Below are 25,031 nucleotides of genomic sequence, written 5' to 3'. Positions count from 1 at the left end.
ATGGCACACATATTTATGCTGTCTGAAGGTCACGATCACATTACCATATCAAGCTGAAAATGTCACCACTATCTGGAGAGTTGGACGTTTTATTGGGAATATATTTTTTTCTCTCTGAATCAGTTATGAGCGTGTTGTTTGGCTGGGTTGAGTAATAAATACGTGAGACCTTTCGTTTTTTAAAAAAGAATAATGAATGAAACATTCTGGGGGGCGGAGCAAGATGGCCAAATAGGAACAGCTCCAGTCTCCAACTCCCAGCGTGAGCGACACAGAAGACAGGTGAATTCTGCATTTTCAACTGAGGTACTGGGTTCATCTCACTAGGGAGTGCAGGACAATTGGTGCTGGTCAGCTGCTGCAGCCCGACCAGCGAGAGCTGAAGCAGGGCAAGGCATCGCCTCACCTGGGAAGCGCAAGGGGGAAGGGAATCCCTTTTCCTAGCCAGGGGAACTGAGACACACAACACCTGGAAAATCGGGTAACTCCCACCCCAATACTGTGCTTTACCAAGGATCTTAGCAAACGGGCACGCCAGGAGATTATATCCCACTTGTGGCCGGGAGGGTCCCACACCCACGGAGCCTCCCTCATTGCTAGCACAGCAGTCTGCGATCTAACGGCAAGGCAGCAGCAAGGCTGGGGGAGGGGCACCCACCATTGCTGAGGCTTAAGTAGGTAAACAAAGCAGCTGGGAAGCTTGAGCTGGGTGGAGCTCACAGCAGCTCAAGGAGTCCTGCCTGTCTCTATAGACTCTACCTCTGGGGACAGGGCACAGCTAAACAACAACAACAACAACAACAAAAAGCAGCTGAAACCTCTGCAGACGCAAACGACTCTGTCTGACAGCTTTGAAGAGAGCAGTGGATCTCCCAACACGGAGGTTGAGATCTGAGAACGGACAGACTGCCTGCTCAAGTGGGTCCCTGACCCCCGAGTAGCCTAACTGGGAGACATCCCCCACTAGGGGCAGACCGACACCCCACGCCTCACACGGTGGAGTACACCCCTGAGAGGAAGCTTCCAAAGCAAGAATCAGACAGGTACACTCGCTGTTCAGCAATATTCTATCTTCTGCAGCCTCTGCTGCTGATACCCAGGCAAACAGGGTCTGGAGTGGACCTCAAACAATCTCCAACAGACCTACAGCTGAGGGTCCTGACTGTTAGAAGGAAAACTAACAAACAGGAAGGACACCCACACCAAAACCCCATCAGTATGTCACCATCATCAAAGACCAGAGGCAGATAAAACCACAAAGATGGGGAAAAAGCAGGGCAGGAAAGCTGGAAATTCAAAAAATAAGAGCGCATCTTCCCCTGCAAAGGAACGCAGCTCATCGCCAGCAACGGATCAAAGCTGGATGGAGAATGACTTTGACGAGATGAGAGAAGAAGGCTTCAGTCCATCAAACTTCTCAGAGCTAAAGGAGGAATTATGTACCCAGCGCAAAGAAACTAAAAATCTTGAAAAAAGAGTGGAAGAATTGATAACTAGAATAATTAATGCAGAGAAGGCCATAAGTGAACTGACAGAGATGAAAACCATGACACGAGAAATACGTGACAAATGCACAAGCTTCAGTAACGAACTCGATCAACTGGAAGAAAGAGTATCAGCGATTGAGGATCAAATGAATGAAATGAAGCAAGAAGAGAAATCTAAAGAAAAAAGAAGAAAAAGAAATGAACAAAGCTTGCAAGAAGTGTGGGATTATGTAAAAAGACCAAATCTATGTCTCATTGGGGTGCCTGAAAGTGAGGGGGAAAATGGAACCAAGTTGGAAAACACTCTTCAGGATATCATCCAGGAGAACTTCCCCAACCTAGTAGGGCAGGCCAACATTCAAATTCAGGAAATACAGAGAATGCCACAAAGATACTCCTCAAGAAGAGCAACTCCAAGACACATAATTGCCAGATTCACCAAAGTTGAAATGAAGGAAAAAATCTTAAGGGCAGCCAGAGAGAAAGGTTGGGTTACCCACAAAGGGAAGCCCATCAGACTAACAGCAGATCTCTCGGCAGAAACTCTCCAAGCCAGAAGAGAGTGCGGGCCAATATTCAACATTCTTAAAGAAAAGAATTTTCAACCCAGAATTTCATATCAGCCAAACTAAGTTTCATAAGTGAAGGAGAAATAAAATCCTTTACAGATAAGCAAATGCTTAGAGATTTTGTCACCACCAGGCCTGCCTTACAAGATACCCTGAAGGAAGCACTAAACATGGAAAGGAACAACCGGTACCAGCCATTGCAAAAACATGCCAAAATGTAAAGACCATCGAGGCTAGGAAGAAACTGCATCAACTAATGAGCAAAATAACCAGTTAATATCACAATGGGAGGATCAAGTTCACACATAACAATATTAACCTTAAATGTAAATGGACTAAATCCTCCAATTAAAAGATACAGACTGGCAAACTGGATAAAGAGTCAAGACCCATCAGTCTGCTGTATTCAGGAGACCCATCTCACATGCAGAGACATACATAGGCTCAAAATAAAGGGATGGAGGAAGATCTACCAAACAAATGGAAAACAAAACAAAGCAGGGGTTGCAATACTAGTCTCTGATAAAACAAACTTTAAACCATCAAAGATCAAAAGAGACAAAGAAGGCCATTACATAATGGTAAAGGGATCAATTCAACAGGAAGAGCTAACTATCCTAAATATATATGCACCCAATACAGGAGCACCCAGATTCATAAAGCAAGTCCTTAGAGACTTACAAAGAGACTTAGACTCCCATACAATAATAATGGGAGACTTCAACACCCCACTGTCAACATTAGACAGATCAATGAGACAGAAAGTTAACAAGGATATCCAGGAATTGAACTCAGCTCTGCACCAAGCAGACCTAATAGACATCTATGAAACTCTCCACCCCAAATCAACAGAATATACATTCTACTCAGCACCACATCACACTTAATTACAAAATTGACCACATAATTGGAAGTAAAGCACTCTTCAGCAAATGTACAAGAACAGAAATTAAAACGAACTGTCTCTCAGACCACAGTGCAATCAAACTAGAACTCAGGACTAAGAAACTCAATCAAAACCGCTCAACTACACGGAAACTGAATAACCTGCTCCTGAATGACTACTGGGTACATAACGAAATGAAGGCAGAAATAAAGATGTTCTTTGAAACCAATGAGAACAATGATACAACATACCAGAATCTCTGGGACACATTTAAGGCAGTGTGTAGAGGGAAATTTATAGCACTATGCCCACAAGAGAAAGCTGGAAAGATCTAAAATTGACACTCTAACATCACAATTAGAAGAACTAGAGAAGCAAGAGCAAACACATTCAAAAGCTAGCAGAAGGCAAGAAATAACTAAGATCAGAGCAGAACTGAAGGAGATAGAGATACAAAAAACCCTCCAAAAAATCAATGAATCCAGGAGTTGGTTTTTTGAAAAGATCAACAAAATTGATAGACCGCTAGCAAGACTAATAAAGAAGAAAAGAGAGAAGAATCAAATAGATGCAATAAAAAATGATAAAGGGGATATCACCACCGACCCCACAGAAATACAAACTACTATCAGAAAATACTATAAACACCTCTATGCAAATAAACTAGAAAATCTAGAAGAAATGGATAATTTCCTGGACACTTACACTCTTCCAAGACTAAACCAGGAAGAAGCTGAATTCCTGAATAGACCAATAGCAGACTCTGAAATTGAGGCAATAATTAATAGCCTACCAACCAAAAAAAGTCCAGGACCAGATGGATTCACTGCTGAATTCTACCAGAGGTACAAGGAGGAGTTGGTACCATTCCTTCTGAAACTATTCCAATCAATAGAAAAAGAGGGAATCTTCCCTAACTCATTTTATGAGGCCAACATCATCCTGATACCAAAGCCTGGCAGAGACACAACAAAAAAAGAGAATTTTAGACCAATATCCCTGATGAACATCGATGCAAAAATCCTCAATAAAATACTGGCAAACCGGATCCAGTAGCACATCAAAAAGCTTATCCACCATGATCAAGTGGGCTTCATCCCTGGGATACAAGGCTGGTTCAACATACGCAAGTCAATAAATGTAATCCAGCATGTAAACAGAACCAAAGTCAAAAACCACATGATTATCTCAATAGATGCAGAAAAGGCCTTTGACAAAATTCAACAGCCCTTCATGCTAAAAATGCTCAATAAATTCAGTATTGATGGAACGTATCTCAAAATAATAAAAGCTATTTATGACAAACCCACAGCCAATATCATACTGAATGGGCAAAAACTGGAAAAATTCCCTTTGAAAACTGGCACAAGACAGGGATGCCCTCTCTCACCACTCCTATTCAACATAGTGTTGGAAGTTCTGGCTAGGGCAATCAGGCAAGAGAAAGAAATCAAGAGTATTCAGTTAGGAAAAGAAGAAGTCAAATTGTCCCTGTTTGCGGATGACATGATTGTATATTTAGAAAACCCCATTATCTCAGCCCAAAATCTCCTTAAGCTGATAAGAAACTTCAGCAAAGTCTCAGGATACAAAATTAATGTGCAAAAATCACAAGCATTCTTATACACCAGTAAGAGACAAACAGAGAGCCAAATCATGAATGAACTTCCATTCACAATTGCTTCAAGGAGAATGAAATACCTAGGAATCCAACTTACTAGGGACGTAAAGGACCTCTTCAAGGAGAACTACAAGCCACTGCTCAGTGAAATAAAAGAGGACACAAACAAATGAAAGAACATACCATGCTCATGGATAGGAAGAATCAATATCGTGAAAATGGCCATACTGCCCAAGGTAATTCATAGATTCAATGCCATCCCCATCAAGCTACCAATGAGTTTCTTCACAGAATTGGAAAAAACTGCTTTAAAGTTCATATGGAACCAAAAAAGAGCCCGCATTGCCAAGACAATCCTAAGTCAAAAGAACAAAGTTGGAGGCATCATGCTACCTGACTTCAAATTATACTACAAGGCTACAGTAACCAAAACAGCATGGTACTGGTACCAAAACAGAGATATAGACCAATGGAATAGAACAGAGTCCTCAGAAATAATACCACACATCTACAGCCATCTGATCTTTGACAAACCTCAGAAAAACAAGAAATGGGGAAAGGATTCCCTATTTAATAAATGGTGCTGGGAAAATTGGCTAGCCATAAGTAGAAAGCTGAAACTGGATCCTTTCCTTACGCCTTATACGAAAATTAATTCAAGATGGATTAGAGACTTAAATGTTAGACCTAATACCATAAAAACCCTAGAAGAAAACCTAGGTAATACCATTCAGGACATAGGCATGGGCAAGGACTTCATGTCTAAAACACCAAAAGCAATGGCAACAAAAGCCAAAATTGACAGATGGGATCTAATTAAACTAAAGAGCTTCTGCACAGCAAAAGAAACTACCATCAGAGTGAACAGGCAACCTACAGAATGGGAGAAAATTTTTGCAATCTACTCATCTGACAAAGGGCTAATATCCAGAACCTACAAAGAACTCAAACAAATTTACAAGAAAAAAACAAACAACCCCATCGAAAAGTGGGCAAAGTATATGAACAGACACTTCTCAAAAGAAGACATTCATACAGCCAACACACACATGAAAAAATGCTCATCATCACTGGCCATCAGAGAAATGCAAATCAAAACCACAATGAGATACCATCTCACACCAGTTAGAATGGCGATCATTAAAAAGTCAGGAAACAACAGGTGCTGGAGAGGATGTGGAGAAACAGGAACACTTTTACACTGTTGGTGGGATTGTAAACTAGTTCAACCATTATGGAAAACAGTATGGCGATTCCTCAAGGATCTAGAACTAGAAGTACCATATGACCCAGCCATCCCATTACTGGGTATATACCCAAAGGATGATAAATCATGCTGCTATAAAGACACATGCACACGTATGTTTATTGCGGCACTATTCACAATAGCAAAGACTTGGAATCAACCCAAATGTCCATCAGTGACAGACTGGATTAAGAAAATACGGCACATATACACCATGGAATACTATGCAGCCGTAAAAAAGGATGAGTTTGTGTCCTTTGTAGGGACATGGATGCAGCTGGAAACCATCGTTCTCAGCAAACTATTGCAAGAACAGAAAACCAAACACCGCATGTTCTCACTCATAGGTGGGAACTGAACAAGGAGATCACTTGGACTCGGGAAGGGGAACATCACACACTGGGGCCTATCATGGGGAGGGGGGAGGGGCGAGGGATTGCATTGGGAGTTATACCTGATGTAAATGATGAGTTGATGGGTGCTGATGAGTTGAGGAGTGCAGCACACCAACATGGCACAAGTATACATATGTAACAAACCTGCACGTTATGCACATGTACCCTAGAGCTTAAAGTATAATAATAATAATAATAAAATAAAAAAAATTAAAAAATTAAAAAAAGAATGTACTATTGAAAAAAAAGAAACATTCTATATTTTATTTTTTTTAATTAATTTATTTTTGAGACAGGGTCTCACTCCTGTGGCTGAGGCTGCATTGTAATAATGGGAGCTCAACTCACTGCAGTCTCTACTTCCTGGGTTCAAGTGACCCTCCCACATCAGCCTCCCGAGTAGCTGGGACTACAAGCAGACACCACCACACCCAGCTAATGTTGTATTTTTAGTAGAGAAGGAGTTACACCAAGCTGTGTAACCTGGTCTCGAACTTCTGAGCTCAAGTGATGAGCCTGCCTCGGCCTCCCAAAGTGCTGGGATTACAATCGTGAGCCACTGTGCTCAGCCTACATTCTATATTTTGATACTCACTTTGAAATTCAAATGTATTAAAGGAGAACATTGATTTTATATTTTTGTAAAGGCAGTCTTGTTTTAAAGAGAGAAAAATTTGGGCACAGTGGCTCATGCCTGTAATCCCAACACTTTGAGAGGCTGAGGCAGGAGGATTAGTTGAGCCCAGGAGTTTGAGACCAGCCAGGGCAACATAGTGAGATCCCTGTCTCTACAAAACAAACCGAAACTAGCTAGATGTGGTGGTGTGTGCCTGTAGTCCTAGCTACTCAGGAAGCTGAGGCAGGAAGATTGCTTGAGCCTTGGAGTTTGAGGCTGTAGGTGACCCATGATTGCCCCACTGTACTCCAACCTGGGCTACAGAGCAAGACACTGTCCCCCAACCCAGAAACAGAAAATGAAAGAAAAATTTGACACAAGTTGTCACCTTAACAATTTTAGAAACAGTTCTTTTTCTTTTCTTTCTTCTTTTTTTTCTTTTCTTTCTTCTTTTTTTCTTTTCTTTTTTTTTTAGACAATGTCGCATTCTGTCACCCAAGCTGGAGTGCAGTGGCATGCTTACGGCTTACTGCAGCCTCAACCTCCCAGGCTCACACCATCCTCCCACCTCAGTCTCCCAGGTAGCTGGCACTATAAACATGCGCCACCATGCCTGGCTAATTTTTGTATTTTTAATAGAGATGGGGGTTTCACCATGTTTCCCAGGCTGGTCTTGAACTCCTGGACTCAAGTGATCCTCCCACTTCAGCCTCCCAAAGTGCTCAGATTATAGGCATGAGCCACCATGCCCAGCCAATTTTTTCTTTCATGAGTCATTAAGCTATGTGAAATTTAGTGGATAGAAATTGTAAAACAGTCCAAATGTGTTTAATCTTCGTGGTTATCCACTGCGGAATATGGGTCAATAGAGACAAGAGGACTGCTCTTGTTTCTCAACATCTATATACCTTTCAGTGTCTAACATAAACACATTTCCAATAAAATTAACAACTGTTAATTGGAATTCATTCTAGTTGTAGGGGAAAGGAAATATTTAAATCCTTTTCAGATTTTTTTTTCTTTTTTTTTCTTTTTTCTTTTTTTTTGAGATGGAGTTTCACTCTTGTTGTCCAGACTGGAGTGCAGTGGCACAATCTTGGCTCACTGCAACCTCCACCTCCCGGGTTCAAGCGAATCTCCTGCTTCAGCCTCCCAAGTAACTGGGATTACAGGTGCACGCCACCATGCCTGGCCAATTTTTTTTTTTTTTTTTTTTTTTTAAGTAGAGATGGGGTTTCCCCCTGTTGGCCAGGCTGGTCTCGAACTCTTGATCTCAGGTGATCCGCCCACTTCAGCCTCCCAAAGTGTTAGGATTACAGATGTGAGCCACTGTGCCTGGCTCTTTTCAGATTAAAGAAAAAAATTATCTTCGTATCTTGACCATGCTACCTTCAAACCAGTTTTCATTAAAAAAAAAAAATCAAGACAAGAGCAATATTAGATTTATGTCTAAGAGCATTAAAAAGCTGCAAGCACAAGAGGATAGAGAATACATTTTCTTTTTAAGTATCTAGGGAACATACATGAACACTGATCATCTATTAGGCCAGAAAGAAAATATCAATTTCAAAAGGCAGAAATATTACAGACATTTTCTGAATACAGTATGGTAAACCTAGAAATTAATTATCGAATCAGAAAAAATTCCCCTTGTCCTGGAGATTAAAAAATTGTCTTAAATGATGCTTGAGTCAAAGGGGGAAATCAGAACCAATGCTAAACTTCTAAAATGGAATTAAAGCATAAGGACAGTTGCTAGCATCTGTGCTGTCATTGTGTGAATTAGAAAAGGTGTTCCTTTTTCAAGTAAAAACAGAGACCAACCCTGCTGTATCTGAGTGACGATGGCCTGGAGCCCAGCTGGCTGAAAGATGAGCATGAGGCTTTAGGGAATTAGAGCCAAAGTGAGTTGGTAACTGGAGAAGAAAGAAAAGATATAAATTTCTCTTCTCTAGGGGAAAAAAACCTGAGTATGAGTTTTCCCTTAAGATTGGAAGTAAATTTCTATTAAAGTGCTTGCTAGCAAGATTTTGAAGGCCAGGAAAAAGTAATATGCAAGAAGTGTTTTCTTTGATTGAGTTCTATATTCTCAAGACCTGACTCCTAAGAACAAAAAGACAAGAAAGCAGTTTATTAAAATATAAGAATTTTAATAAACTTGTTACTTTCCTATAACCCACTATAGATTTACCTGTTTCAAATGCTTTTTATTTTTCAATTTTTTTTTTGAGGCAGTGTCTTGTTCTGTCACCGATCTCAGCTCACTGCAACCTCCTCCTTCCGGGTTCAAGCAAGCCTCGTGCCTCAGCCTTCCGAGCAGCTGGGATTACAGGTGTGTGCTGCCATGCCCAGCTAATTTTTTCATTTTTAGTAGAGACGGGGTTTCGTCATGTTGCCCAGGCTGATCCTGAACTCCCAGCCTCAAGTGGTCTGCCTGCCTTAGCCTCCCAAAGTGCTGGGATTACAGGCATGAGTCAACTGCACCTGGCCAATTTTTTAATTTTTTGAGATAGGATCTTGCTGTGTTGCCCAAGCTGGAGTGCAATAAGTAGCATAGTCATGGCTCACTGCAGCCTCAGCCTCCCAGGCTCAAGTGATCCTCTCGCCTCAGCCTCCCAAGTAGCTGGGACCACAGGCAGACACTACCATGCCCTGCTAATCAAACACTTTAGAAACATAATTGTGTCATTTTAACAAGTTACTGTGTAGAGTGTAGAAATCTTAGAGGATCAATAAAAGAGCCAAAAAAAAAAAAAAAAAATCCCCAAATAAGTTACTGTGAAAAGTAATGGTCAAAGTTTTCTATCACCTGATGTAAATGATTTGCGAGTAAGCTTGCCAAGCCTGTCTTAAAGGATGCCTATATTCAAAGCCAAGAAAAGTCCCAGTTTGTAATTGTGTTGCTATTATAAATAACCATTCAGATAGTCCCTTCTTGCAGCAGTAGAATACTTTTGAATGGAGGGACTCCTGACATTACTTTCCTAAAATCACAAAAGGCTCTCACTCTCAGGGTTTTGTTTTGTGTGGATAACTTTCTCTTACAGTCACATCTCTCCTAGGATGGGAGCAATAAAGCCTGTGGGTGCCATGAAAGGATGGGTACCTCACCAGAGAGGACTGGTCTCAGCAATGCCCTTAAGTGGTCAAAACATGCTGCGGTTGAGGTCAGGATTGTGAGGGGATAGAGGTGAGGTAGGGAAGTAACTGAGTGCATTTAGACTGAGATGAATAGCAACCTAGAAATTGAGGGGAAGAGCTGTTGATGAGCTCTTTCTGGCATGAGGAGTAGGGGTAGCTCAAGGTGGATTTTGATGCAGGAGTCACTGGGCAGGAATTTAAGAGACTTCCATTGTGACGCTACGGATAGGCCACAATGGTGCAGTGACAAAATAAAGACCTGGTTGCTAGGGCCAGAGAATAAACACTGGGTGCCTAGAGGAGAAGAGATGGAGCCCCAGCCCTGGTCCCCTTTCCCACCCTTCCTCCCCACAAGGCTGTCTGAGATGCCACCTTCCACCTAAACATCAGCTCCCCAATTTTAATCCTTAACTTTGGTCCCTGACTTCTGCTTGATCTCCAGCCACATTTGCACGAAGGAACATCACCTGTCCATCCTGGAATCTCTAAGGTTTTCTGCTTTCCTTCTGTCCCAATGGCCAACTCTGCGAAGTCAGCTGAGATGCCCACCATCTCCAAAACCCTTAACCCTACTCCTGATCCTCATCAAGAATCTCTGGACCCTAGGATTACCATTGCCTTATTCGAAATTGGATCACTTTCCCCTTCCTCCTGGGGCTCTCTCCCTTCCCTAAAGAATAGCAGCCATCAAGTTACAGAACAACAGACTGCAGAGAAGTTTAACAGTCTCTTGAAAGAAATTAAAGATATTCTTAAAAATATGGCAGGTTTTGAAGAGAAGATCACAGAAGCAAAAGAACTTTTTGAGGAAACCAATATTTCTGAGGATGTGTCAGCCCACAAAGAAAATATCAGAGGACTTGACAAAATCAATGAAATGTTATCAACAAACCTGCCTGTTAATTTAGCCCCAGAGAAAGAAGAGAATGAACATAAACAGGAGATGATATTGGAAAACCAGGACTCTGAGAACATAGTACAAGTTTTTGCAAGAGATTTGGTAAATCGTTTAGAAGAAAAAAAAGTCAACGAAACTCAACAAAGTCAGGAAAAAGCGAAAAACAGGCTCCTTAATGTTCAAGAAGAAACTATGAAAATTAGGAACAACATGGAGCAATTACTACAGGAAGCAGAACACTGGAGTAAACAACATACTGAGCTCAGTGAACTGATAAAATCCTATCAGAAATCTCAGAAAGACGTAAGTGAAACTCTCAGAAATAATGGAGTCGATTTCCAAACCCAGCCAAATAATGAAGTGTCAGCTAAGCATGAGCTGGAGGAACAGGTGAAGAAACTGAGCCATGACACCTATTCATTGCAGTTGATGGCAGCTTTGCTAGAGAATGAATGCCAAATCTTACAGCAGAGAGTAGAGATTCTCAAGGAACTCCATCATCAGAAACAGGGAACTCTGCAAGAGAAGCCAATTCAGATAAACTGTAAACAGGACAAGAAAAATCAGAAGCCATCAGAAGCAAAGAAAGTAGAAATGTATAAGCAGAACAAGCAAGAAATGAAGGGTACATTTCGTAAAAAAGACAGATCCTGTAGAAGCCTGGATGTTTGTCTTAATAAGAAAGCTTGCAATAACCAGTTCAATATTCATGTTGCAAGAAAAGCTCTTAGGGGAAAAATGAGGTCAGCTAGCAGCCTAAGATAGAAAATACCAAAAGCAGACGAAAAGGTGAATCCTTAAAAAACTACATCTGATACATCCAGCTTGTCAGGCATGATCAATCATCAGACCTTGGGCAGATCTGCTGATTCAACCAAGAAAAAGTTATAGAATAAGAAGATTAACACTTACATTACTCATTACCTCAGCAGTTATGTAAGTCCGGTCTTTGATGACCATTGTGTCTACATCAGGTTCATAACTTTTCACCTTTACAATCTGCTTGTTTTTTTTTTGTAATTATTAGATAGACAGCCTAGAGTGAGAAGTTACAGGTCCAATTAAGTAAAGATCTAAATTAAAACCAGAATACAAGGGAACATTTTTTTTTCTTTATTTAATCATTGCCTGGGGGCAGGGGGAGTTCTGGGGGAAAAAATTGTATAGTGTTTTTGGCCAGGTGCAGTGGTATTTTGGGAGGCCAAGGTGGGAGGATTGCTCAAGGCCAGGAGTTTGAGACAAACCTGAGCAACACAGCAAGATCCCATCTCTAAAAAAAAATTAAGTGTAAAAAAGTACATAATGCTTTAGTTGTGACCTTTTAAAGTCCCCTTTCTAAATGTATGTTTCCTTTCCCTATTATATACTGAAATGTGGGATGTGGGGGAATTTAAAAAATGCTGATAATCCAACCCTAACAAATCATTTTTCTCTTATAAATCTGCACTGGCTCTACTTTTTCTAAGGGGCCTCCCTTGCTCCTCCACTAGTGAACTGTGGGCATACTGGGCAGCAGAGGCCCTTGGGAAGGACCCCCTCAACTTGTTTGGAAGAACAGAGACATTTCTAAATTTCATTTTTTATTTTATTTTATTTGTTTTATTTTATTTTATTTTTTTAATTATTTTTGAGATGGAGTTTTGCTCTTGTTGCCCAGGTTGGAGCGCAATGGCACGATCTCGGCTCACTGCAACCTTCACTTCCCAGGTTCAGGCTATTCTCTTGCCTCAGCCTCCTGAGTTGCAGGATTACAGGCACTTATCACCACACCCGGCTAATTTTTCTTATTTTTTAGTAGAGATGGGGTTTCATCATGTTGGCCAGGCTGATCTCGAACTTCTGACCTCAGGTGATCCACCTGCCTCAGTCTCCCAAAGTGCTGGGATTATAGGCATGAACCACCATGCCTAGCCTAGATTTTATTTTTGCTGGAAAAGTTTCTCCCATTCCTCCAGGTATAGACAGTAGTGTTACCCAGGGGGAAAAAAGCAGTATCTTCTGTTAAGGGAGCTGGACTTCTGGTTCCAGAAAAGATGGAGCAGATGAATTTTCCCTTATTCTTCCCTTTAGGTAAGCTAAAACCCCTGGACATTATATATAAAGCAAATATAAGAAGATTCTGAAAGGTGGAGAAAAGGAAGTGGAATGGCCAGGGACCCTGAAACTTAAGGAATAACATGGTGCTTAGTTCTCTGGGTTTTCTTTTTGCCTCTTATATATTCTGAGCTAGGTGCTGGAGAAGTCCACAACCCAAAAATGTCAATGCACGTAGACAAAAAAATTCCCCCATAAAGCCTGCTTTCTTTTGCCAACAGATGAGGAAAGGAACAGTCTGGCAAGACAGAAACCTTTTGACAAAACTGCCCTAATCCAGCCAAATTGTATAGAAACATATTTCTACCCCCATCGCCCTCAGCAAATACTGAGTAGAGAGCCTAGACATTCATCCTTGCCTGGCAGTCATGAGGCTCCCCTCCACTACTCTTCTGGGATGGTGCAGAGGAGGTAAGAGTAGGGATCCTAAAGTTCTGCCCTCCACCTGATGGTAACAGTGCTCTTCCCTGGCCTCCCCCAACCCCTCCAGTAGGGTGGAATGTCAGTGGAGGCCACATGAGTAGCCTAGATTTCTACCCCTTTTCCCTGCTGGCAGCATCAGCAGGGCCCTACTAAAAAAAAAGACTTAATAAGATCCAGGGTCCCCTAACAATGCCCCAAATGTCCAGGACACAATGGAAAAATCACTCATTATACTGAGAGCCAGAAAAATCTCAATTTGAATGAGAAAAGACAATTAACAGATATCAACAATGGGATAACACAGACACTAGAGTTATCTGACAAGGAATTTAAAGCAGTCATTATAAAAATGCTTCAGGCCGGGCGCCGTGGCTCACGCCTGCAATCTCAGCACTTTGGGAGGCCGAGGTGGGCCAGCCTGACCAAAATGGAGAAACCCCGTCTCTACTAAAAATACAAAATTAGCTGGGCATCATGGCACATGCCTGTAATCCCAGTTACTCAGGAGGCTGAGGCAGGAGAATCGCTCAAACCCAGGAGGCAGAGGTTGCAGTGAGCCAAGATCGCACCATTTCACTCCAGCCTGGGCAACAAGAGTGAAACTCCATCTCAAAAAAAAAAAAAAAAAAAAAAAAAGCTTCTATGAACAGTTACAAACATGAAACAAATGAAAAGGTAGAAAGTATCAGCAAATAAATATAAAGGAGACATAAGTGGAAATTATGGAACTGAAAAATGTAAGTAATATAGCCTCACTGAATGTGGTCAATAGCAAAATATAGATATCAGAGAAAAGATTCTATGAACTTGAAGATAGAACTGTATAGATGACCCAGAGAAAATTGACAGAGAGGCTGGGCACAGTGGCTCATGGCTGTAATCCCAGCACTTTGAGAGGCTGAGGCAGGTGGATCACTTGAGGTCAGGAGTTTGAGACCAGCATGGGCAATATAGTGAGACCCCTATCTCTACAAAAAAATACAAAAATTAGCCAGGCGTAGTGGGGCACACCTGTAGTCTCAGCTACTCAGGAGGCTAAGATGGGAGGATTGCTTGAACCCAGGAGTTTGACACCAGCCTGGGCAACACAGGGAGACCCCATCTCTACAAAAATTAGCCAGGCATGACAGCACATGCTTGTAGTGTCAGCTACTTGGGAGGCTGAGATAGATTGCTTGAGCCTGGGAGGTTGAGGCTGCAATGAGCCATGATCATGCCACTGCACTCCAGCCTAGCGGACAGAGTGAGCCCTGTCTCAATCAATCAATCAATCAATCAAAAAGTTAGAGTGAGAACCCAGGATCCTCTCCATCTTGCCTTCCAGGGGTAAAGGTTTTTTTTTTTTTTTTTTTCTTCTCTCTTTTGTTTTTTTTTTTGAGACCGAGTTTTGCTCTTGTTGCCCAGGCCAGAGTGCAATGGTGCAATCTTGGCTCATCGCAACCTCTGCCTCCCAGGTTCAAGTGATTCTCCTGCCTCAGCCTCCCAAGTAGCTGGGATTACAGGTGCCCACCATCATGCCCAACTAATTTTGTATTTTTAGTAGAGACAGGGTTCCTCCATGTTGGTCAGGCTGGTCTTGAACTCCTGTCCTCGGGTGATCTACCCGCCTTGGCCTCCCAAAGTGCTAGGATTACAGGTGTGAGCCACCATGCCCACCTTTTTTCTCTCTTCTTTTAGAAGGGGAGGACAGCTGTCTTTCTCTTCTATATGAATGCTCAGTTTCATTTTCTCAGAATTCCTCACTTACAGTACAGACCTCATAGAGGATGACATTTGGTTCTCATTGCATGCCTCCAAGGATAAGAACTAGGACAAGGGAATCCAGCACAGTAATTATCATAATCTGTCTCTGGTGCAAAAACTTCATGTATGCATTCAGGGCAACATAAAGATGAGTATTAAAAACCCAACGAAGACAATCACAATCTCCACCACAGGTTCTATTATACCTGTAGCAGGGGCATAATAGATTTTCATATGTTGAAAGTACCAAAATGACAACTGAAATGCTGCTCCCTACTCCTAAACCAACATTACTTTCTATGTTTGGAATATGTATCACTTTATTCAAAAGCTAAAAGCCAACACTTTCTTGTTACAGCCCTTAGTGAAATAAAAAGAGATTGCCACACTTAAATAATATTGGGGGTCCTTAAAAAAATTACACACTTCTTTTCATCTGTCTTTCCTTCAAATGGAGATACCCTCCACACTATTCTCCAAGCATTTTGATTAATAAAGAATTGTGTAGTTTGCTTGGCTAGGTGCGGTGGCTCACACCTGTAATCTCAGCACTTTGGGAGGCCGAGGCAGGCAGACCACCTGAGGGCAGGAGTTTGAGACCAGCCTGGCCAACATGACAAACCCCGTCTCTACTAAAAATACAAAAATTAGCTGGGCATAATGACGCATGCCTGTAACCCCAGCTACTTTGGTAACTGAGGCAGGAGAATCGCTTGAACCTGGGAGGCAGAGGTTGCAGTAAGCCAAGATCACGCCAGTGCACTCCAGCCTGGAAGACAGAGTGAGACTCCATTTCAAGAAAAAAAAAAAGAAAGAAGGAAATCTTTCCTTATATCATGAATAAAAGTCTTCCAAAGCCCTTTTAATTTCTTGTCTTTCTCATTTATTTCTTTAATTTATCTTGAATTGATCCAGAAAAAGATTCGTCACGGTATTTAGGTTGATTGTCTGTAAGTTGTACGATGGGTGTTTTCAAGTCCCTTTTTGGTTGTCTATGCTTTGAGCCCTTTTTAACCTTTCCAGTAAGAAAGTATGAGGCACTGTAAAAAGTAAGGATGGAATAATGGAAGAAGCATTTCACAAATAGGGAGGTAATCTAAGTCTCAACTTGTTTCAGTCTGAGTTGCTTCATTTAAAAGGTGGCGATAATAACTTTCTTTTGGACCATGGATAAATTGTTCAAAGATTCTCTGGCTCCCTCAGCTGGGGTCTTATTGCTCTCTGGGAAGTAGGAACAGATTAAATGAGAGAATTAGAAACTAATCAGAAGCAAACCTGGCTAAAAAGAAAGGGAACAATAGCCAAAAACCCAAGCACACAGGATATCCGGAAGTTGGGGTCATTGGTGTGTTGCAAGTAAAAAGAAAGATAAGTATTACATTAAAAAGACAGCTATTCTAGATTAATGTGAGGTACAGGAGTGGATTTATCATCATTATCACATCAATATTATTATTTTTATAAAGTTATTCTACAAACCTGATTGATACAGAAAATCATTTTAATTTTTCTTACCTTAATAAAGAAAGGCCTCCGGCAGATCATCACTGGAGTGTCACAGCCAGTTGACTGTTTTTCTTTCCTAACAATCACACACTCTTCCAGCGGAAACCACTGACCACTAATCCATATTTAATTAAATTTTCTCTCACAGGGAAGCATATATTGCTTTGGTTTGTACTGGTCTGTTAGGAAGCCTCAGTTTATGAGGAATTAGATACTGATATGTGTATTTTGCTTTGATTTTAAAGATTAATTGGTTTTTCCAATTTAAGAGAAGGTACCGTTCAATGGTCCTCAGATTTTTCTAGGGAAAGACCCTATTTTGTTTATTTGTTTCTTCTCCCTTTTTCTTGATGTATCCTATTAATCTTTAACAAAACCCAGATTTTGGCTTCATTAATCTTCATTATTTTTAGTATTCCATTTCAATGATTTCTGGCCCCTTCTTGATTTCCCTTTTTAAAAGTTGTTTTGTTGCATTTTTTTCAATTTCTTTTTCTTTTATTGTGGTAAAACAATATACAACATTAAATTTACCATCTTAACTATTTAAAGAATTTTTTTATTTTTAAAATTTTTGTTTTATTTTTATTTTGAGATGAGGTCTTGCTATGTTGCCCAGGCTCGTCTTAAACTCCTGGATTCAAAGTATTCTCCCACCTCAGCCTCCTAAGTGGCTAGGATTAAAGGTATGTGCCACTGTGCCTAGCTCATCTGAACCATTTTTAAGTATACAGCTCAGTAGTGTTAAGTATATTCATTTTCCCATTATTGTGCAACGGATCTCTATAACTTTTTTATCTTGTAAAACTCACACTTTATGCCCATTAAACACTAATTCTTCCTTTTCCCTTTCTACTTTGTTTCTATAATTTTGACTATTTTAGATAATTAATATGGACTCACACAGTATTTGTCTTTTGGTGACTAGATTATTTCACTTAGCATAATGTCCTCCAGGTTCATCCACATTATTGCATATTGCAGGATTTCCTTCTATTTGAAACTCCTTAATATTCCATTGCATGTATATACCACATTTTCTTTATTCGTTCAAACACTGATGGACACCTGGTTTGCTTCTACCTCTTGGCTATTGTGAATGATACTATAATGAACATAGGTATGCAAATATCTCTTCAAGGTCCAGCTTTGAATTATTGTGGGTATCTACCCAGAAATGAGATTGCTGGATCCTATGGTAATTCTATTTTTAATTTTTTGAACAATCTACATATTGTTTTCCATAATAGTTGCACCATTTTATATTCCCACCAGCAGTGCAATTTCTCCAGATTCCTGCCAACATTTATTATTTTCTGTTTTTTTTGTTTTTTTTTTTTTAAGAGACAGGGTCTTGCACTGTTGCCCAGGGTGCAGTGGCTCAATTGTAGTTCACTGTAGTCTTGAACTCCTAGGCTCAAGCAGTCCTCTCCCCTCAGCCTCCCAAAGTACTGGGATTATAGGCATGAGCCAGTGTTCCTAGCCTTCCGTTCTTTTGATAGTAGCCATCCTAAGGGTGTAAGATGACAAATCACAAAGGCAAACTGCATTTCTATTACGATTATTGATGTTGAGCACATTTTAATATGGTGATTTTTAAAACATCTTCTTTGTAGAACTGTGTATTTAAGTCCTTTGCTCATTTTTAATCAGGTTATTTCTTGTTGGTAGTATTGAGTTATACGACTTCCTTATATACTCTGGGTATTAACCCCTGATCCAATACATGACTTGCAAATATTTTTCCTCATTCCATAGGTTTCCTTGTTACTCTGTTAGTTGCTTCTTTTGATACACAGAAGTTTTTCAGTTTGGTGTAGTCCCATTTGTCTATGTTCACTTTTCTTCCCTGTGCTTTGGTGTCACATTCAAGAAATCATTGTCAAATCCAATGTCTGGAAGCTTTCCTGCTATATTGTCTTCTAGGAGTTTTGTGTTTTAGATCTTACATTTAGATCTCTAATCCATTTTTACTTAATTTTTGTATATAATGTAAGAGTCCAGCTTCATTCCTTTGCATATAGACCTCCAGTTTTCCCAACACCATTTATTGAAGACAATGCACTTTCCCCACTGTGTAGCCCTGGCACCTTTGTGAGGAATGGCTAAATTGGGATTTTTATTTAGTTGTTTATCTTTTGGGGGGATATAGTTATGAAAAGTAATCTAATTTAAATAAGTAATGTAATTTTAATGAATAAAATGAATAAACCAAATTTACATGTACCAGCATGGAGAGATGTTTTGACATCTTTTGTCAGAACTTTGGACTGATGTCAATTATGATACCTAATTAATCAAAGGAAAATTCTTAGAAATTTGAAAACTTGGGAGAGGAGAAGGATAGCATTAGGAGATATACCTAATGCAAATGACGGGTTAATGGGTGCAGCACACCAACATGGCACATGTATACATATGTAACAACCTGCACGTGGTGCACATGTACCCTAGAACATAAAGTATAATAAAAATAAATTTAAAAAAAGAAATTTGAAAACTTCAGATGAAGAACTTTCATAAAACTAACCACCTAAAATTTTACATACCTTAAATGAATATTATAGTTACAAAATTATTTTTACAACAGTAGCATTTAGCATTTCTTGTTGTCTTTCTTATTGTATATTTTCATTAAGAGTAAAATACTCAATATTTTAACAAATTTTTATTTTTTTAAATTTTATTTATTTATGTTTTTCTGAGACGGAGTCTTGCTCTGTCACCCAGACTGGAGTGCAGCGGCATGATCTCGGCTCACTACAACCTCTGCCTCCCAGGTTCAAGTGATTCTCCCACCTCAGCCGCCTGAGTAGCTGGGACTACAGGTGCCCACCACCACACCTGACTAATCTTTGTATTTTCAGTAGAGACAGGCTTTCACCATGTTGTCCAGGTTGGTCTTAAACTCCTGACCTCAGGTGATCCACACACCTCAGCCTCCCAAAGTGCTAGGATTACAGGCCTGAGCCACCATGCCTGCCTTAACATATTTTTAAAGTCAGGTGTTTTTTGGGTTTTTTTTGTTAAGGAAGACTCCTCCAAAAAAAAAAAAAAAAAAAAGCAATTTTAACCAGTCACTGTATTCTAAAAATATTGGTATCATTTATAGTCAGATTTAGCTTTTCCAATAGTGTTTTCTGAACACTAAGTGTTCAGAAATAAAAAAATAAATAAAAAACACTAAGTTTTTAATTTATTAATTAATTTTGAGATAGAGTCTCGCTTTGTCGCCCAGGCTGGAGTGCAGTGGCGTGATCTCGGTTCACTGCAAGCTCCGCCTCCCGGGTTCATGCCATTCTCCTGCCTCAGCCTCCTGAGTAGCTATTTTTTAAAAAGTTATATTAGCACTTCTAACATGTGCATCAAATGTACCTGTAAGCTCCTTTATGATAGGATGTGGGTGTTTTCAAGGGAAGCATTGTAGGTACAGCGGCATCTTGTTTACCTAGCATAATTCTTGTTTCTGAAAAGCAACTACTCAACAATCTAATTTTCTTAGCCTGCTTCCAGTCATTAGTTCTAGTATCTGCCTTGAAATCTTCTGAGTTCATGCATTTGTTATCAGCACATGAGCTTTAACTTGTTATAAGGGTTTTTTTAATACTCTTATTTTATTGCCAAGTGATGTTTGGCTTCTTAAAAGTTTCCACTGGAAAGTGTGTCCTGGAAGCTAAATCTAGTTGTTGGCTCTGGTTAACAAATGAAATACTTGCCAGTAATTTGTAATACTTTTTTCCACTTAATTTCAAAATATTTCAAGTCATTTATTTTTGTATTTCAGATATTATAAGGATGCATAGTCCCCTATGATACCTTTTTTTTTTTTTTTTTTTTTTTTTTGAGACAGAGTCTTGCTCTATTGCTCAGGCTGGAGTGCTGTGGCACGATCTCGGCTCACTGCAACCTCTGCCTCCCAGGTTCAAGCGATTCTCCTGCCTCAGCCACCCGAGTAGCTGGGACTACAGGTGTGCACCACCACACCTGGCTAATTTTTGTATTTTTAGTAGAGGCGTGGTTTCATCAAGTTGGCCAGGATGGTCTTGATCTCTTTTTTTTTTTTTTTTTTTTTTGAAACAGAGTTTCGCTCTTATTGCCCAGGCTGGAGTGCAATGGCACTATCTCGGCTCATTGCAACCTCCACCTCCCGGGTTCAAGCAATTCTCCTGCCTCAGCCTCCCGAGTAGCTGGGATTACAGGCATGCGCCACCACGCATGGCTAATTTTGCATTTTTATTAAAGATGGGGTTTCTCCATGTTGGCCAGGCTGGTCTCAAACTCCTGACCTCAGGTGATCTGCCTGCCTTAGCCTCCCAAAGTGCTGGGATTACAGGCGCCCACCGGGCAGGTCTCAATCTCTTGACCTCGTGATCCGCCCACCTCTGATTCACAAGCTGATACTTGTTGTTTTTGTTTTTTAATCAAAGTTTTAATGAAAAAGATATTAAAATTTTTTTTAGGTAGGAAGGTTTGGGCATGGAGCTGGTTGATCTTTAAAATCCTAACCCAGCCAGGCACGGTAGCCCAGGCCTGTAATCCCAGCACTTTGAGAGGCTGAGGCGGGTGGGGTCAGGAGTTCGAGACCAGCCTGGCCAACATGGCGAAATCCCCGTCTCTACTAAAAATACAAAAAATTAGCTGGGAGTGGTGGCAGGTGCCTGTAATCCCAGCTACTTGGGAGGCTGAGGCCGGAGAATCACTTGATCCCGGGAAGCAGAGGTTGCAGTGAGCCAAGATCGCACCATTGCACTCCAGCCTGGGCTACAAGAGTGAAACTCCATCTCAAAAATAATAATAATAATAATAATAATAAGAAGAAGAAGAAGAATGAGAATAAGAATAATTCCTAACCCATTTATTCCCATCAAACTGTCCAAAACTAGTAACTGGAAAGGTCCTGTAATGCTGGGCTCCTAACATTGAACACAAAGACTAGAATAATAGAATTATCTGGTATTTTCCCTTCCCTGAAAATTCCATCTTCAATTGGGGTCTATGGGTTCAAAAGCCATATTTATGAACCAAAATTTAGGACACATACTCTGGTACAAGGACAATGGATGGTGCAAAAAATATCCAGGATATCTAGCTGTTGAAACTGCAGCCCTCTCAATGACTCTAATGGTGAATCCAGCCCCAAAAGTTTTAGATACAAAAATAGTAACAACCCAATTGAATTTTACTGCATTTAAAAAACATAATTATTTCCAAATCTACTGAGCAACTGCACAGTCTTCAGTGACGCCTACGGTCACTGGGATTCCAAGACTCTCACTTCCAGGAGCGACGGGTCTTTTTATGCCTATGGGATTTATCTCGGCTCCTACTTCGAGTTCTATGACTACGCCTTTCGGAATGCGCGTTGTACGGGCTAGAAAGTGTGTCTGAGCTCCGCCCTCTGTCCCTATCCCTGGTTGTTTCTTCTCTTGCCTCCCTCCCACTTGAGGACTTGTGCTCGTGCTTGGGTTTCTCCTTCTTCTGCTCCCTCTCTATGTCCTCTACTCCACCATAGTAGGCAGTCCTGGCCTCAGGGAGCTTCCGCCTCTCCCTGGGCTGTGACTTCTGAGCTCTCCCCGAGTTCTTGCTGCTGTGCTTCTTAGGGCCAGGGTCATCCTTTTCCTTTACTGTCTTGCTTCTGGGTGACGAAGAGGATGGTTGCTCTCCCTGTACCAACCGATCAGTTTTCTCTTTTTCTTTCTTTCTTTTCTTTTTTTCCTTTTTCTCCTTCTTGTGCTTTTTTGTTGGTTTTTCGTCTTCAGAGCTCTCAGACAAACTCGACGAGTAGGTATGAGCCCCACGGGAGCCCTTGTGGAGCTCTTTGGTCACATCATCCATTTCTTCCGAGCTCTTAGGAGCCCGATAGTTAGACACATGATCCACTCGGATAGTTCTTCCTTTGACCTTGATCCCATTAAAATTGTCAACGGCCAGAATCGTGCTCCTCTGGTCTTCATAGCAGAGGAAACAGAATCCTTTGGATTTCCCAGTCTTCTTGTCCCGCACAAGATTAATGTTAACAATCTCCCCATATTGTGAGAATACACAGATGATGTCCCCTTCAGTCAGTTCATAAGGAAGCCCTCCCAGGAAGATCCAGGCGCTGTCCTTGTACTCGGAGTGCCACGACACCTTATCGGCCACCCCAAGCTTGACCTCTTCCTCATTCAGCTCGTTGATCAGCTTCACCTTAGTTAAAGCGTTCATCTCCGCGGGCTCGCGCTCAACGTTCAGGTATCAGTGCCCGGGCGAGGCAGCCCCCGTGTGATACTTCGTGGCGCACGCGCGCACGTGTGTGTGTGTGTGTGTGTGTGTGTTTTACCAACCTTATTGAGTTATAATTTACATAAAGTAAAACACATCTATTTAAACGTGTGGTCTTATGTAACCTTCACTACTATAGTTAAGATAGTAAACATTTCCAAGCCGGGCACGGTGGCTCACGCCTGTAATCCCAGCACTTTGGGAGGCAGAGGCTGGCGGATCACCTGAGGTCAGAAGTTCGAGACCAGCCTGGCCAACATGGTGAAACCCCGTCTCTACTAAAAACACAAAGAATTAGCTTGGCGTGGTGGCGGGCGCCTGTAATCCCAGCTAGTCAGGAGGCTGAGACAGGAGAATCACTTGAACCTGGGAGGTGGAGGTTGCAGTGAGCCGAGATTGCGCCATTGCACTCCAGCCTGGGCAACAAGAACGAAACTCCACCTCAAAAAAAAAAAAAAAAAAAAAAGTAAACATTTCCTTTACCATGGAAACGTCTCTTATGCCTCTTTTCCACTCCCTGTCCCAGGCAATTACTAATTTGATTTCTATCAATTATAGGTTAAGTTTAACAGTTACAGAGCTTATTAGAAATGGAATCACATTATATGACTCTTTTTAGTCTAGGTTTTTTTTTCACTCAGTTGAATGTTTTTAACTTCATCCCTGTTGTTTTGTGTATCAGTAATTCTCATTGTGTAAATAGATAACAATTTATTCATTTCCCTGCTGATGGACATTTGGGTTATTTTTAGTTTTGGGCTATATTATGAATTAAGCCACTATGAACATTTAGGTACAAGTCTTTATGTGGACATTTTTTGTTTGTTTGTTTGTTTCTCTTGGGTATATACTTAGGAATGTAATTGCTGGGTCACATGGTAAGAAATTGTGAGGCCGTTTTCCAAAATGGTGTACCATTTTACACTCTCACTAGCAACGTATGAGAGTTTGTTACCTAAATCCTTGTCAATTCTTGGTGTTGTCAATCTGCTACTTTTAGTTAATCTAGTGGATGTGTAGAGATATCTCGTTTTGGATTCCATTTTCATTTCTCTAAGGACTAATGATGCTGAACTTTTTAAAAATTTTTTTAAAATTATTTTTATTTTTATTTTTATTTTTTTGAGGCGGAGTCTCCCTCTGTCGCCCAGGCTGGAGTGCAATGGCGCGATCTCGGCTCACTGCAAGCTCCGCCTCCCGGGTTCCCGCCATTCTCCTGCCTCAGCCTCCTGAGTAGCTGGGACTACAGGCGCCCGCCACCGCGCCCGGCTAATTTTTTGTATTTTTTTTAGTAGAGACGGGGTTTCACCGTGGTCTCGATCTCCTGACCTTGTGATCCGCCCGCCTTGGCCTCCCAAAGTGCTGGGATTACAGGCGTGAGCCACCGCGCCCGACCTGAACTTTTTTTTAAAAATGAAACTTTTTGGTTTTTTTGGTTTTGTTTTAAGACAGGGTGTCACTATGTTACCCAGGCTAGTTTGAACTCCTGGACTCAAGCGAGCCTCCTGCCTCCCACCTCAGCCTCCCAAGTAGCTGGAACTATAGGGACGCACCAGTGTGCCTAGCATGCTGAATATTTTTGCATATGCTTTTTAGCCTTTTATATACATTTGTGAAGTGACATTTCAAGCCTCTCGCCCTTTTAAAAAATTGGATTATTTTCCTATTGCATTACAACAGCTGTTTGCATTTTAAGTTGGTAGAGTTTTAAGGTACATATTTAAACTGCTAGACTTACATATTTATTCTGCTCTAGGCAAGTGCATAGAAAAACATCTCTAAAATCGCCATAGCATTGAAAATATTACCTGAGATGTCTATTCTTGCCCCATCTGACCCCCAGGCTAAAATCTGTTTCCATTTGAGATTGTAAAATCATCAGAGCAAATGACCTAATATTTTAAGTTTAATTGATATTTCTTTAGTAAAGGCAAATAATTTCTTCCTACTCTTTCACCACTAAACATGGTGTGCTATTTTTTTAAAAAAACATGTCTTTTTCAATTCATCTCATGTTAAAACCAGACATAACCATATTATTCCATTTAAAAACTGTTCAGAACTATAAAAGATTTTTATTTCAGTTTATAAAATGGATACTTCAATATACAAAGATAAATTATGATAAATAAATTATTATTATTG

At 40.8% G+C, this 25,031-nt stretch overlaps 1 protein-coding gene and 1 pseudogene across 1 annotated transcript; one reads left to right on the top strand and one right to left on the bottom strand.

Moving 5' to 3' along the window:
- Window positions 1–10,231: 10,231 nt before the first annotated feature.
- LOC105475075 (spermatogenic leucine zipper 1) lies at window positions 10,232–11,959 on the top strand. The gene has a single exon (XM_011730051.2). It carries the CDS (start codon window positions 10,476–10,478, stop codon window positions 11,622–11,624), a length of 1,149 nt encoding a protein of 382 aa, XP_011728353.2. The 5' UTR covers window positions 10,232–10,475; the 3' UTR covers window positions 11,625–11,959.
- A 9,525-nt stretch (window positions 11,960–21,484) lies between these two features.
- On the bottom strand, window positions 21,485–22,870 carry LOC105475228 (RNA-binding motif protein, X-linked 2 pseudogene; annotated as a pseudogene).
- Window positions 22,871–25,031: the final 2,161 nt, after the last annotated feature.

This window comes from Macaca nemestrina, chromosome 6 (assembly GCF_043159975.1).
Source record: "Macaca nemestrina isolate mMacNem1 chromosome 6, mMacNem.hap1, whole genome shotgun sequence".
Classification (NCBI taxonomy): Eukaryota; Metazoa; Chordata; class Mammalia; order Primates; family Cercopithecidae; genus Macaca; species Macaca nemestrina.
The sequence above is the reverse complement of the archived record's forward strand: the minus strand, read 5'-3'. Positions and strand labels throughout refer to the sequence as shown.

What these genes read in the sequence shown, in the direction of transcription:
- LOC105475075 (XM_011730051.2), top strand. Translation starts at nt 10,476, where the DNA reads ATGGCCAACTCTGCGAAGTCAGCTGAGATGCCCACCATCTCCAAAACC.